General features: G+C 47.3%; 2 protein-coding genes across 4 annotated transcripts; one reads left to right on the top strand and one right to left on the bottom strand.

Moving 5' to 3' along the window:
- Nucleotides 1-593: 593 nt before the first annotated feature.
- Nucleotides 594-8699, bottom strand: Timm17b (translocase of inner mitochondrial membrane 17B). Its single transcript, XM_036175258.1, has 6 exons — nt 8598-8699; nt 6879-6978; nt 3755-3818; nt 1257-1385; nt 1067-1177; nt 594-970 (listed from the first exon to the last, which is right to left on the bottom strand). The coding sequence occupies exons 1-6, from the start codon at nt 8621-8623 to the stop codon at nt 882-884; spliced, it is 519 nt and encodes a 172-aa protein (XP_036031151.1). The 5' UTR covers nt 8624-8699; the 3' UTR covers nt 594-881.
- An 89-nt stretch (nt 8700-8788) lies between these two features.
- Nucleotides 8789-13433, top strand: Pqbp1 (polyglutamine binding protein 1). Of its 3 annotated transcripts, none has more exons than XM_036175256.1 (8): nt 8789-8885; nt 9312-9451; nt 9561-9646; nt 11889-12000; nt 12195-12307; nt 12389-12673; nt 12883-12943; nt 13099-13433. In XM_036175256.1, the coding sequence occupies exons 3-8, from the start codon at nt 9580-9582 to the stop codon at nt 13253-13255; spliced, it is 795 nt and encodes a 264-aa protein (XP_036031149.1). In that variant the 5' UTR covers nt 8789-8885; nt 9312-9451; nt 9561-9579; the 3' UTR covers nt 13256-13433. The 3 variants fall into 3 exon arrangements, with proteins under 3 accessions (XP_036031149.1, XP_036031147.1, XP_036031148.1); XM_036175254.1 differs by having other exon boundaries at nt 12880-12943; XM_036175255.1 differs by lacking the exon at nt 9312-9451 and having other exon boundaries at nt 12880-12943.
- The last annotated feature ends 88 nt before the right edge of the window (nt 13434-13521 follow it).

The raw sequence follows: 13521 nt of genomic DNA, 5'->3' as shown, positions 1-13521 counted from the left end.
ACTCAAAGATCCGCCTGCCTCCTCTGCCTCCGAAATACTGGGATTAAAGGCGTTTACCACCATCACCTGGCTGGATTTGGTTTTTGTTTGTTTGGTTTTTTTTTTTTTTTTTTTTTTTTTTTTTTGTAAATGGACTTTAAAAAAATAGAATGGTATTCAGAAAAGCCTTTTTAGGGCTCATTTCCCAGTCTCTATAAGGGGAGCTTATGCAAGGGGGTTTAGGAGTCAGGAATATGTACGCATGGCCTACACCCAACAATCCTTGAGTTCCTGATCTCCCCCAAGCCTGCTCCTGTTTGCTAGATGTATCACTCGGCCTCTAACCATGCTTATTCATGCGCCTAATTCATATCTTTGTGAACCTTACCTCACTTGCTCATTCATTCTGTAACCCTGTACTAGAGGCTGGGTGTGGGAGCATCACACAAGTTCAAGTCCATCCTGGACAACATAGTGAGATCTTGGTTCTTTCCCCCACTACCCTGTAAAAAATCCTCACTAGAACCCATTCACTGTGGAACACCAAGTCCTGGACTTCCAAGCCGCTTCTCTTGAGGAGAGGGTCCTCTGGATGACTAAGAAGTGCATACACAGACATTTCAAAACTGGCTTTAAACATTCATCAGGGTGCCACACGGAGGATCTGGGATGAGAGACTGTTACATGTGTGAGGCTGGGGTGCCCTGAGAGACAAAAAGGGGACCCAGGTGACAAGGCTGCTGGGGTATTCCCCACCCCTACCACAGAACAAGGGAGTCGAATAGAGGCCCTCTCTGGAGGGTCTCAGGGCTGTGTAGGAACCAGTCCTCCCTTGGAGGTAGATCATCCGGGAGGGAACTGAGGAGTAGCTCCCACGGTGGCAGGGGCAGGCAGCGGCTTCCTCAGTGGTACTGCTGGTAGTTGGGATAACCTGGGGCCGGAGCTCCCTCTTTAGGGGTTAGCTGGCTGGGGTCCTCCAAGAACGGGGGTGCTGGAGAAGGGAGAATGAGGTAATGAGGCAAGGAAGAATGGAGAAGGCTGACAGTGCTTCCTGACTCTCCCTGACCATTGCCCACCAGGTCCTCACCATTGCGGAATTGCTGGGCAGTATAGCGAGTGAGAAGGATGCCAACACCCTCGATGAGGGCCAACAGGATGCCCCCCATCATCGCAGAGCCCACCATCGCCAGCGGACCACCTGGGAGGCAGAGAGACAGAGCTGAGGGAGGGCAGGCAGACCAGGCAAAGGAGTGGGGACTGGGGGCGGAAGTACGCACTGCGTGCAGCCAGTACTGCTCCAGTCAACGCTCCGCTGGTGATGGAGTTCCAGGGGTCCTCCTTGCCCCGCAGCCGTACAAGGCCACAGTCAATGGTAGAAAACAGGCCTCCCCACACTGCAAAGCTACCTGTAGGGGGAGAGAGTCCTCATCAGTAGATCTCAACGTCTGCGAACTTCCAAGGTCTGAGGACTGGTCAAGAAAGGGGCTGCTGGGACTAAAGATGTGGCTCAGTGGTAGAGCGCTTGCCTATGGTGATTCCCAGCCAAATATATACACATACCCACAAACACACCCCAACTAACCAACCAACCAGCCAACCAACCATGACTGGAATAATCCCAGCACCTGGGAGGCTGCAAAGGGCAGGAGCAGTGGAAAGAATTAGACAGTCATGCAGTGAAGGCCTGTCTCACAAAAGTGGGTTGGGAGAGTCACAGAGCCTGTAGAAAGCCGTGGGTTCCAACCTCAACACCAAATACAACGGGAAGAAAGTCCAGACATAGAGACAGGTAGAGACCCCTATGGACCACTCCATCTTTCCCACTGTGAAGAGTCTCCCCCCCCAAAAAAAAACAGCTCTGTAGCTGTCATCAAAATCTTTCACTTTTAGTTGGCAAAAGGATACAAGCAGATTAACATTTCACACAGCATTCAATGAAGCAACTTCCACCCTTTAAATATCGTTCACAATCTAGAAATCCAAAATGCTTCAAAACCTACAACCTTTTGAGCATGGTCATGAGAGCAGCCACAGAAAATTCCATACCCGACCTCATGTGACATGAAACAGTAAAAACGCAAGAGAAAGCTGGTTGGGGTGGCGCACGCCTTTAATCCCAGCACTCAGGAGGCAGAGGCAGGCGGATCTCTGTGAGTTCAAGGCCAGCCTGGGCTACAGGGTGAGTTCCAGGAAAGGCGCAAAGCTACACAGAGAAACCCTGTCTAGAAAAAAAAAATACAAAGCAGGAGGCATGCAACTATAGTCTCAGCTACATGGGAGGCCAAGGAGCTACGGAAGGCAAGATCAAGAGTTTGACACCAGCCTGGACAGCATAGAAAGACCCCTCTGTTTGTTCTTTTTGTTTTGTTGTTGGTGGTGGGGAATGGAACTGAGTTTCCTACATGTCAGTCAAATATTTATCACTGGGTCACATCCTCAGCCCTGAGACCTCCATCTCTCCTTCTTTTGAGACAGTATCTCATATAGTCAAGGCTGGCCTCAAAGCTTGCTATGTAGCCAAGGACAGTCTTTTTTTTTTCAACACAGGGTTTCTCTGTGTAGCTTTGGAGCCTGTCCTAGAACAAGACAAGAAAAAGTATATACATATATGTCTATAGTGTATAAGCACTTTAAGGCTAGAGACAAAATTGGTGATAGAGTGTTTGCCTGACATGCTGGAGGTTATAGGTTCAAGTCTCAATATCTCAAAATAAATATATATATATTTAAAAAGAGCTGGCAGTGGCTCACATCTGTAATCTCAGCACTTATGAGGCTGAGGCAGAAGGATTACCTTAAGTTTGAAGCTAGCCTGGGCTATAGAGTAAGATCTGTTTCAAAAACAAAGATATTCAAGATACATAAGTAAGGTGCATATAAAACACAAGTCAATTTTGTGTTTAGACTTGGGTCTCATTCCTAAAATATCTTATTATGCATTTTCAAATACTATAAAATCCAGAATTTTCTGAAATGTGAGATACTTCTGGTCTCAAGCATTTTGGATAGGGATACTCAACCTGTAGTTAAAATGTTTATTGAGGGCTTACTGTTTTCTAGTACTTATCTGAGGTACTATTGTTGACTTCTGCAACTTTAAATTCGTTAAGATTGTCAATGGGTTTACCATAGTAACTAGCACTTACTAAGTACTATGTGAGTTAACTTTAAAACTACCTATTGGGCCGGGCAGTGGTGGCACATGCCTTTGATCCCAGTGCTTGAGAGGCAGAGGCAGGTGGATCTCTGTGAGTTTGAGGCCAGCCTGGACTACAGAGTGAGTTCCAGGACAGATTCCAAAGCTACACAGAGAAACCCTGTCTTGAAAAACCAAAAACCAAAAGCAAAAACTACCTATTGGATAGTCAATGCTATCATTATCAGATGAGGTTTGGAGGAAGTATGCTAACTGGGAAGAGCCAGGACCTAGATTTAAACTGCAGACTACCCCAGGCTTGGCGGTGCATGCCTTTAATCCCAGTATTTGGGAGGCGAGAGGCAGGTGGATCGCTCTGAGTTCAAGACCAGCCTGGTCTACAAAGAAAGTTCCAGGCCAGCCAGTGCTATGTAGAAAGACCTGGTCTCAAAATAAATAAACTACAGAATACATAATCGCGCCCTTTCAATATTAAACTGCTGGGAAATGTCACCACTCCAGAAAGTTCTAGTCAGACTTTGGGTTAGAAATTTGGACCTCTAACTTATAGTCTAGCCTCAAAGAATCAACTGCTTTCAATGTTGCTACCATGTCTTTAAGTTCCCCCAATCTCCTCACCTCCAATCTGGGGTGCTCGAATCCTCACAGCGTTGACACTACCTCTGAAGCGGTGTCGAATTCCCTGTAGAAAGCAAGCAAAGGAATCAGGGTAGGGTAAGACCTCTGGCAAGGCAGGGGTTCTAGCCTACATACGAAGGGGTGGTGCTGGGCTTCTTAGTGGCAGAGCCCTTGCCTCGAATGAGCAAGACCCAGGGTTCTTTGACTCCAAGCACTGCATCAAAGAGAGAGGAAGGCATGGGAAAGCTGGCGGAAGCACAGCAGCAACCAGAGAGTTTTATGAATCTGTTCACTCGTTCATTCAATACACATGAGCAGGTCTGCTGTGCCAGGCTTCATTCTATATGCAGGGGCGGCATATCAAGAAACGTACCTCGGGCTGGAGGGATGGCTCAGAGGTTAAGAGCACTGGCTGCTCTTCCAGAGGTCCTGAGTTCAATTCCCAGCACCCACATGGTGGCTCACAACCATCTGTAATGAGATCTGGTGCCCTCTTCTGTATACATAACAAATAAATAAATCTTTTTTTTTTTTTTTAAAGAAAGAAACATACCTCAAAACAGACTCTGGGTTAAAAACCTCTATATGGAACAAGGAGTTTGACAAAGAGAACAGCCTTTAAATTGAATGAGGGCTCTTTTAATATATTTCTGCCTATTCCTCTGAGGCCCCCTACCCTTGGCGCCCTCATTAGATGTCACTGTTTTAAAAGCAGTTATGGAGATGGGGTCCCTACCCTCCCAGAGTGAGTGCACACAGTAGTGGCAGAGACAGATGCTAAGGAAATAAGCAAGACAGCTTCAGACAGCAAAATGTACTATAGAACAATAGCTCTCAACCTGGGGGTTGAGACCCCTGTGAAGTTCATAGGGGTTGCCTAAGACCATCCGAAAACAGTTATGTACAATACGATTCATAACTAGCAGAATGACAGTTCGGAAGTAGCACTGAAAATAATTGTATGCTTGGGGAGCATGATAACATGAGGAGCTGTATTACAGTCCCAGCATTCAGACGCTTGAGAAGCAGTCTTAAAGCCTCGCCTATTTTCAGTTCATTCTCTGTTTCATGCTTGCTGTTGAGGATGTGAGCTCTGAGCTCTCAGCTTCTCTCTCACGCTGGCAGCCACGCTCCTTGTTACCATACCTCCTCATCACGATTGACTCATCCCTCTGCAACTCTAAGCCCACATAAACTCTTTCTTCTATTCATTATGGGTTGTATCACAACAGAAAAGTAACTAATATATCCCGAAAGGCTCATATCCATTTCATAGAGGAACAGGCATCCTGCCCATCTTTAAGGGTCTCTATAGTCTTATAGTAAAGCTCACAAGTCTAAGCCCAATTGTCTCCGAGATTCAAGGCAATCTTTTTTTCTAAGATTTATTTATTATGTATACAGTGTTCTGCCTGCATGTATGCCTGCAGGCCAGAAGAGGGCACCAGATCTCATTACAGGTGGTTATGAGCCACCATGTGGTTGCTGGGAATTGAACTCAGGACCTCTGGAGCAGTAAGTAGCCAGTGCTCTTAACCTCTGAGCCATCTCTCTAGCCCCAGTTCAAGGCAACCTTTTAGGTATGAGGCTCTGCAAAAATTAAAAATAACGAAGTTACTCTGGGTGGTGGTGGAGCACACATTTAATCCCAGCACTTAGAGAAGCAGAGGCAGGTGGATCCCTATGAGTTTGAAGCCAGCTTGGTCTACCGAGCAAGCTCCAGGATAGCCAGGGTTACACAGAGAAACACTGTCTCAAAACAAACCAAACCGAAAGTCTGTGTGTCTGTGTGGTATATACAAATGAATGTGCAGGTGTGTGAACATGTGGAGGTCATAGCAGGACATTAGGGGTTTTCCTCTATTGCTTTTTGTCTCACTGAACCAGAAGCTCCACTTCCAGCTAGGCTGACTGGCCAGCAAGCTCTTGGGATATGCCATCTTGTGCCCCACCTCCTCTAATGCTGGGGATATAGGTACAGGCAGCCATGTATGCCTGTTTTTTTTTTTTGTTTTTTAATTCAAGACAGGGTTTCTCTATGTAGCTTTGTGCCTTTCCTGGAACTCCCTTTGGAGACCAGGCTGGCCTTGAACTCACAGAGATCCACCTGCCTCTGCCTCCCGAGTGCTGGGATTAAAGGTGTGCGCCACCACTGCCTGGCTCATGCCTGGCTTTTACATAGATGTTGGGGAATCAAACTCAGACCCTCATGCTTGCAAAGCCAAGTATTCTTATCCACTGAGCCTTATCTCCAGCCCCTCCTCATAACTGCTTTTAAAACAGTGACATCTAATGAGAGCGCCAAGGGGAGGGGCCCTTGGAGGATGAGTCAGAAATATATTAAAAACGCCCCCCCCCCCATTCAATTTAAAGGCTGTTCTCTTTGTCAAACTCCTGTCCTTATCCCATATAGAGGCTTTTAACCCAGAGTCTGTTTTGAGGTAAAACCTATGTTGCATACACATTTAAGATTTGATGCTAACCTTTTTCTTTTTCTTTTGATGTAGAGGAATAAACTAAGGACCTCTCTCTCTTGCTTAACCAACTACTCTATATACTTGCTGTGGAACAATCTTTGTATACTGTAAATATGTATTGCTCTCATTGTTAATAAAAAGCTGATTGCCTGATGGCTAGGTAGGATTTTGGGGGCAGAGAGAATGCTGGGAAGAAGGAGGGCAGAGTCAGAGGAATCACAAGCCAGATAAAAAGGAAGTAGGATATGATGGAGAGGTAAAAGCCCAGAGCCTCAGGGCAGCACATAGATTAATAAAAATGGGTTAATTTAAGTTGTAAGTGCTAGTTAGCAATAAGCCTGAGTTATTGGCCAAACATTTATAATTAATAAGTCTCTGAGTGGTTATTTGGGAAGTGGCTGGTGGAACAGAGCTGATTGTCATCCCAACAAAAAACCCCACCTATATATACTCCTAGTCCCTAAGACCATTTCTGACAGCAGAGCATTTCCACAGAGCTCCAGCTAGACAGGTGAAAAACAGAGTCCCTCAAATCTTAGATCCAGGACATAGGCCCAGCATGCAGTAGATGAACAAGTAATAAAATGAGTGTGTTCAGAGCAGCAAGACTGCAGACTCCCACACCACTGGGGTAAGGCTCAACTCACAACAGGGGCATTGCGAAAGCCCTTGATAGCCTGGAAGACTCCACCACCAATGACACCCATAGTGAAGGCTCCACCGCAATCATCCACAATTCGCCATGGGCTGCAAGCAGGAAGGAAAAGATTGGGTTAATGTGAGATGCTGCCCTGCCAGGCTGGGGCTCTTTGGAACTTGAGAAGTTCATGACTGAAAAGAAACACCTAAGATAATAACAAATTAGTTCTGACAGTTTTTATAAATCCATAAAGCCAGAAATGAAAGCCAGGCATGGTTCCACATATCTGTCATCACAATACTTGGGAAGCTGAGGCAGGAGAATCACCAGTTGGAGTCCAACCTGGGGTATAAATGGAGAATCTAACCCAAAAAGAAAGTTTATATAGCCAGGCAGTGGCGGTACATGCCTTTTATCCCAGTACTTGGGAGGCAGAAGCTGACAGATCTGAGTTCAAGGCCAGCCTGGTCTACAAAGCAAGTTCTAGGACAGCCTGGGATACATAAGAGAAACCCTGTCCCGAAAAACCAAGAGAGAGAGAGAAAGAGAGAGAGAGAGAGAGAGAGAGAGAGAGAGAGAGAGAGAGAGAGAGAGAATATGAATTTATCCCCTGAGTCTGGTGGTACACGCCTTTAATCCCAGTACTCCAGAGGCAGGTGGATCTGTGTGTTTTGAAGTCAGTCTAGTCCACTCAGGGTTCCAGGCCAGCCAGGGCTATATAGTAAGATTCTGTCTCAAAACCAATAAACAAATAATACCTAAAACATCTGTAAATCTGTGTCACTAAAGTGGGAAAAATAGTACTTCTTTTTCTTTTTGAGAGTGGGGGAGTTGTCTCACCACAGAACCTTCCAAATGCTGGGATTATTACTGGCAGAATAGTACTCTCGAGTACAGCCAAGCATCAATCAAACTGTTTTGTTGCTATCAAAAATCAAACAGGCCAAGCGTCGGTGGCACACACCTTTAATCCCAGCACTCGGGAGACAGAGCCATGGGGATGTCTGTGAGTTCGAGGCCAGCCTGGTCTACGGAGCAAGCTCCAGGAAAGGCGCAAAGCTACACAGAGAAACCCTGTCTCGAAAAAAACCAAAAAAAGAAAAAGAAAAAAAAAGAAAAATCAAACGGTTTCACCGGTACAAAGAGTTGGCAGGTTTCAACAGTGTTAACTAGCTAGGATTAAGTAAAGCAGAACAGGGTGACACTCTGTTCTCTGACCAAAAAAAAAAAAAAAAAAAAAAAAAAAAAAAAAAAAAAAGCATGTCCAAGGAAGCCCTGAACGGAAAAAACAAAAGACCTTGAGGCGGCTCATGCCCCCACCTCTTAGCCTACAGTGAGTTCATACATGCCCTATCCGGAGTCAAATCCAGTCTGGGAAAAGCCAGGGGAGGAAACCCTGTGGGGTTTGGCTCCACGCCTCTCCTCCCCCGCTGCTGGAATGGATCTGCCCAGCGTTTCTCTTTTGGCTCACAAAAGGGGTCTGGGAGAACAGTCAGGGGAACAGTGCGGTGGATTGTCCCACACTGCACCTCCAGGGACAACTCCACTGTGGCGCTTTTTAACGAAGTCCGAGTGGGAGGAGCCATGGCGGACGCGCTGAGGCAGTGAAGTTTCTAAGCTTCCCGCGTCAGGGACTTGGCAATGTAGCCTTGCCTTCCCCGCCCGCCTCCCGTCGTTGGCCTGGGCGTCGCAGGGACTGTCCCGAAGCCTGTGCCCATGGCCGTACCAAGGTTCGCGAGCATACTCCTCCATGGCGCCAGCGTCTGGCCTGGAGCCGTCAGTCGCATAGACGAGCCACTCCCCCTCCTCAGAAACGCCCACAGGCGCGGGGGCGTCGTACGCAGGCCAAGGAAACAATTGGTTTTCCCTGCTTACGTAAGGCCGAAGGCGCATTCTTATTGGCTAGCCGGGCTGGCCACATCCGTTCACTTCAAGCGCTGGAGTCGACCAGTTAACTGCCTCTGAGACGTGTGGGGAGCGGTTTGTGCTTTGAAAGAAGATCCCTTCGAGATTGGTAAGCATAGTGACAAAGAGGGAGAGGAGGCCAGGGTGACAGACTTTGATCGTCTGTATAGCTGTGCTGGTAACGCCGGCATGGGAGCTTTCTTTGAAAGGTGGAGAGGGTGTTGGCATTTCTGCGCCCCTATCCCAGCGCCTTGGTTCCTCCCACTGTGCTGACTTAGAGGAACGTTGGGTGATCCCATTTGTGGGTTGCGGGTGTGATACACTTGATCCCTCTGGTGATTGGGTGGAGCCTTGGCCTGGAGAGGAACTGGGTCTTCAGTGTATCCGGTCCCCGGTGCCCCCCGGTTAGTGAGTGATGGTGGTAGTAGTCCCGACCATTCTGTCACGTATCGCCTTCATCTTTGTTTTGGGGGGCATTTTCAAGATAGGATTCCTCTGTGTAGCTTTGGAGCCTGTACTGGATCTCGCTCTGTAGATCAGCTTGGAACTCACAGAGATCCACCCGGCTCTGCCTCCCGAGTGCTGGGATTAAAAGTGTGCGTCACCGCCGCCCGGTTCGCGTTCATCTTTTAGCACTCATTTTTGTTCTGCCCTTCCAGCTACTGGTGCAGTTAGGTAAGTGGGGGTCAGATGAGCCCACGCTGTAGTGTGGTGCATGGTTACTCGATATCCTGACTGAAATGTTTATCGGATCTGCCCTTCAGTACTGTCTGTTGATTCCTAGGACTGGTCAGCAACGCACAATGCCGCTCCCTGTTGCACTGCAGAGCCGCTTGGCAAAGAGGGGCATCCTCAAACATCTGGAGCCCGGTGAGAAAGCTAATAACAGATGATCTTCTACCCTGTGCCAGCCGTCTGTTATTCTGTTCTTTACCCCTCCTCTTCAGCCTCCCCCCCCATCGAACCCAGGTGCATGCCAAGCAGGTGCTCTATCATCATCCTCAGCCCCAAAGCACACACCTTTCCTCCCTTGCGTTGCTGGGGTCAAACCCAAGTTCTTGAATGTGCTCTACTATTGAGGTACATCTACTTGACAGGCTTTATTGTTGATACTTGATATCTTGCACGGCCTGGCAGGCATCTCAATGTCAATATAATCTCCTGATATCCATTACTACTGCCTGGTAAGTACTATATGAATTAATTTAATTCATGAATCAAATGGGCATGGTGCCATGTACCAATAGTCTCAGCTACTTAGGAGGCCGAGATATGAAGATGGCTTGAGCCCAGGAGATCAAGGCCAGCCATGGCAACTTGGTGAGACCCAGTCTTCAAAAATAAAGCTAAGCAGACCCGGTGGCAGTGGTGTACTCCTTTAAAACCCAGCACTCGGGAGGCAGAGGCAGGAGGATCTCTGAGTTCGAGGCCAGCCTGGGCCTGGTTTAAAAGAGAGTTCCAGGACAGCCAGGAACTCTGTCTTGGAAAAATAAAAAGCTAGGATAATGACATGCATCTGTAATCCCAGTACTGCAGAGACAGGCAAAAAGGATTACAGATAACAGCCTGGTTTACATAGTGAATTCCAGGCCAGGTAGTTTTTTCTTTTTAATACACACACCAGAAAATGATTAAAATAAATTCAAAGGGGGTGACTACTTGGTCATTAATTAATGCTTGAGACATGGTCTCACTCTGTATTTCTGGCAGGCCTGGAACTCATTATGTAGATCAGGTTGGCTTTGAATTCACAGAGATCTGCCTGTTTCTGCTTCCCTAATGCTGGGTTTAAAGGTGTGCACTATCACACTAGGCCAGTATTTATTTGATAAGAATCATATATCCTGCAGTCTATGTTTCAAATACAGTGGCAGGGTGTTGATGTTTTGTGGTTAAACTCAGCATATGTAAGTGGTAATGGGCATTATAACCTATTAACATTTATTTGGGGCTAAGTACCTGGCACATATGTTATGCTAATAGACTAAAATAATCATCTATCAATTAGGTTTACTGTATTACTAGATGCTAATTACACATTGCCAATAATAATAAAATCTGGCTTTTTTTTTTTTATTTTTGAGACAGGGTTTCTCTGTGTAGCTTTGGAGCTGTCCTAGATCTCGCTCTATAGACCAGGCTGGCCTCTAACTCACAGATAACTCACAGAGATCAGGTCTGCCTCCTGAGTGCTGAGATTAAAGGCCTGTGCTGCCTGGCTCTGGCATGAGTTTTAACCTATATGGTGTGTTAGGAACCGGAAAGTGCATTATAATGTTGTATGGCTAACTGACGTCTATTATATGATACTTTGGGCCAGCCACAGACTTTGTGTCTAATAGTGCTGATAATGATCATTTTTGGGGGGTGGTGCTAGGGTATGAATCCAGAGTTTCAGGCAAACCCCACATCATTGGTGTTTCTTTTGCATACTGAGCCCACTGCTGATAGTATGTATATTAGCAATAGCACCTCTTTTGGTGTCACTGGGCTGGCATGTGCATATTTTTTTTTCAAGACAGTGTTTCTCTGTGTGTAGCCTTGGCTGTCCTGGAACTGGTTCTGTAGCTCATAGAGATCCTCCTGCCTCTGCCTTCTGAGCACTGCAATTAAAGGCGTGTGCCACCACCACTTGGCATGGCATATGTATTTTATTGTTATACCCACAACTGGAATCTGTTATGGACCTACTGATTGCCAGGCATTGGGCTGATAATATTTCTTCTATCACCAGACATCTTGTTGCAGGCTTACTATATGTCAGCCCTTAGAAGTAGATTCAGAGCACTATTTGGACTAATTCCTTGCTATACATGACTCAGAAACCTATCACAATTCAGAAGGTGAATAGATGAGCCATTATTTTTAGGCAAACCCCTCCCCACTGCTTTTCAAACTCATGTCATTTAAGTAGGTTTAGATGATACGTGGCCATGTGGTATCTGAACTCAGGAATTGGTTAGTTTTTGAAGATTCTGTATCAACTCAACACACGCCTCTATGTCTTCCACATGCAATGGTATAGATGTGAGTGGTTATAGCCCCAGGCCCTGGGTATAGAAAGAGATCCCTCAGGTTCTTAAATTACTTTTCTCTTTCCCTGTTCTTCCAGAGCCAGAGGAAGAGATTATTGCTGAGGACTATGACGATGATCCTGTTGACTATGAGGCCACCCGGTTAGAGGGTCTGCCACCGAGTTGGTACAAAGTGTTTGACCCTTCTTGGTGAGCCTACCACCATGAGGCAGGAGGGACGGCCGACTTTCCCCTCCTGTGTTAATCCCTTATTGTGGGTTCCATAAGAAAGAGATCTGCATGTGGCGCCATGGGGCAGATCTAAGCAGAAGTTGGGGAGGGAGACAGTTGGTATAAGGGACAGCTATGTGTGCTGACACTCCCTTCCCTCTCCCTGCCCACAGTGGACTCCCTTACTACTGGAATGTGGAGACAGACCTCGTGTCGTGGCTCTCACCACATGACCCCAACTTTGTCGTTACCAAATCTGCCAAGAAACTCAGGAACAGTAATACAGGTGAGTTGGCAAATGCAGGGGCGTCTTAGTGATGCCTGCAGTCTCAGAGAGGGGCTTTTCAGGACTTCTGTGTTACCACAGATGCTGAGGACAAGTTGGACCGGAATCATGAGAAGTTGGACAGAAATCATGAGAAGCCAGACCGAAGTCACGAGAAGCCAGACAGGAGCCATGACAAGGCAGAACGAAACCATGAGAAGTCTGACCGGGATCGAGAGCGGAGCTATGACAAAGTGGAGAGAGAGAGAGATCGGGACAGGGAACGAGATCGGGACCGGGGCTATGACAAGGCAGAGCGGGAAGATGGGAAAGACCGGCGCCACCATCGCAGAGAAGAGCTGGCTCCTTACCCCAAGAGTAAGAAGGGTAAGCAGATCAGGTTGGGACTTGGATGAGTCAAGTGAGGTAGCAGGGCACAGAATGTAGCGCATGCCTAGACCTGGGCTCCTGGAGAAGTGTGCTGTCGGTCATGGCAGCCACTGGCACCACTGTTTTCCTGGGCGAAGGGGCTCAATGATCAGGGGCTCCTTGGGCCTCAGGGGAAGAATTTGACCAGCGACTTATTTCTATAGCAGTGAGCCGGAAAGATGAAGAATTAGACCCCATGGACCCCAGCTCATACTCAGATGCACCCCGGTAAGTGAACCCCCCTGCCAATCCTCTTATTTCATGATTGTCGCTATACCTGTGAACAGTAGCCTCCTCTTGTATTTCTTCCCATTCTTTTCTTGGGCAGGTGGGGGGTGTCCACTACACCCTTTTCCTGTCCTCTAATTCTCCGTTGTCCCCAGGGGCACATGGTCAACAGGACTACCCAAGAGGAATGAGGCCAAGACAGGCGCAGATACAACTGCAGCCGGGCCCCTCTTCCAGCAGCGCCCATACCCTTCCCCAGGGGCCGTGCTCCGCGCCAACGCCGAGGCCTCCCGAACCAAACAGCAGGACTGAACCTTTGTCCCCGGGAGCTTTGGCACTTTGCCTTTCTGTCTTTTGTCTTTGTCGCTCTAGAGATAGGACCCAGAGCTTTGCACATGCTGAGCAATTATTCCACCAATGAGCTATACTCCTGGCCCCTTTATTGGTTTTTTGTTTTTTTGAGACAGAGTTTCTGTGTAGCTTTGGAGCCTGTCCTGGATCTCACTCTGTAGACCAGGCTGGCCTTGAACTCACAGAGATCCGCCTGCCTCTGCTTCCCGAGTGCTGGGATTAAAGGC

Source organism: Onychomys torridus, chromosome X (genome assembly GCF_903995425.1).
Source record: "Onychomys torridus chromosome X, mOncTor1.1, whole genome shotgun sequence".
NCBI lineage: Eukaryota > Metazoa > Chordata > Mammalia > Rodentia > Cricetidae > Onychomys > Onychomys torridus.
This window is presented reverse-complemented; position numbering and strand designations above follow the sequence as displayed.

Coding starts and splice junctions, on each gene's coding strand:
- Timm17b (XM_036175258.1), bottom strand. CDS start 8,623: ATGGAGGAGTATGCTCGCGAACCTTG. Junction 6,979..8,597: donor GAGTATGCTCGCGAACCTTG/GTACGGCCATGG, acceptor TCCTGCTTGCAG/CCCATGGCGAATTGTGGATG. Junction 971..1,066: donor TGCCCAGCAATTCCGCAATG/GTGAGGACCTGG, acceptor TCCCTTCTCCAG/CACCCCCGTTCTTGGAGGAC.
- Pqbp1 (XM_036175255.1), top strand. CDS start 9,580: ATGCCGCTCCCTGTTGCACTGCAGAGCCGCTTGGCAAAGAGGGGCATC. Junction 9,647..11,888: donor CCTCAAACATCTGGAGCCCG/GTGAGAAAGCTA, acceptor CTGTTCTTCCAG/AGCCAGAGGAAGAGATTATT. Junction 12,674..12,879: donor TTACCCCAAGAGTAAGAAGG/GTAAGCAGATCA, acceptor TTATTTCTATAG/CAGTGAGCCGGAAAGATGAA.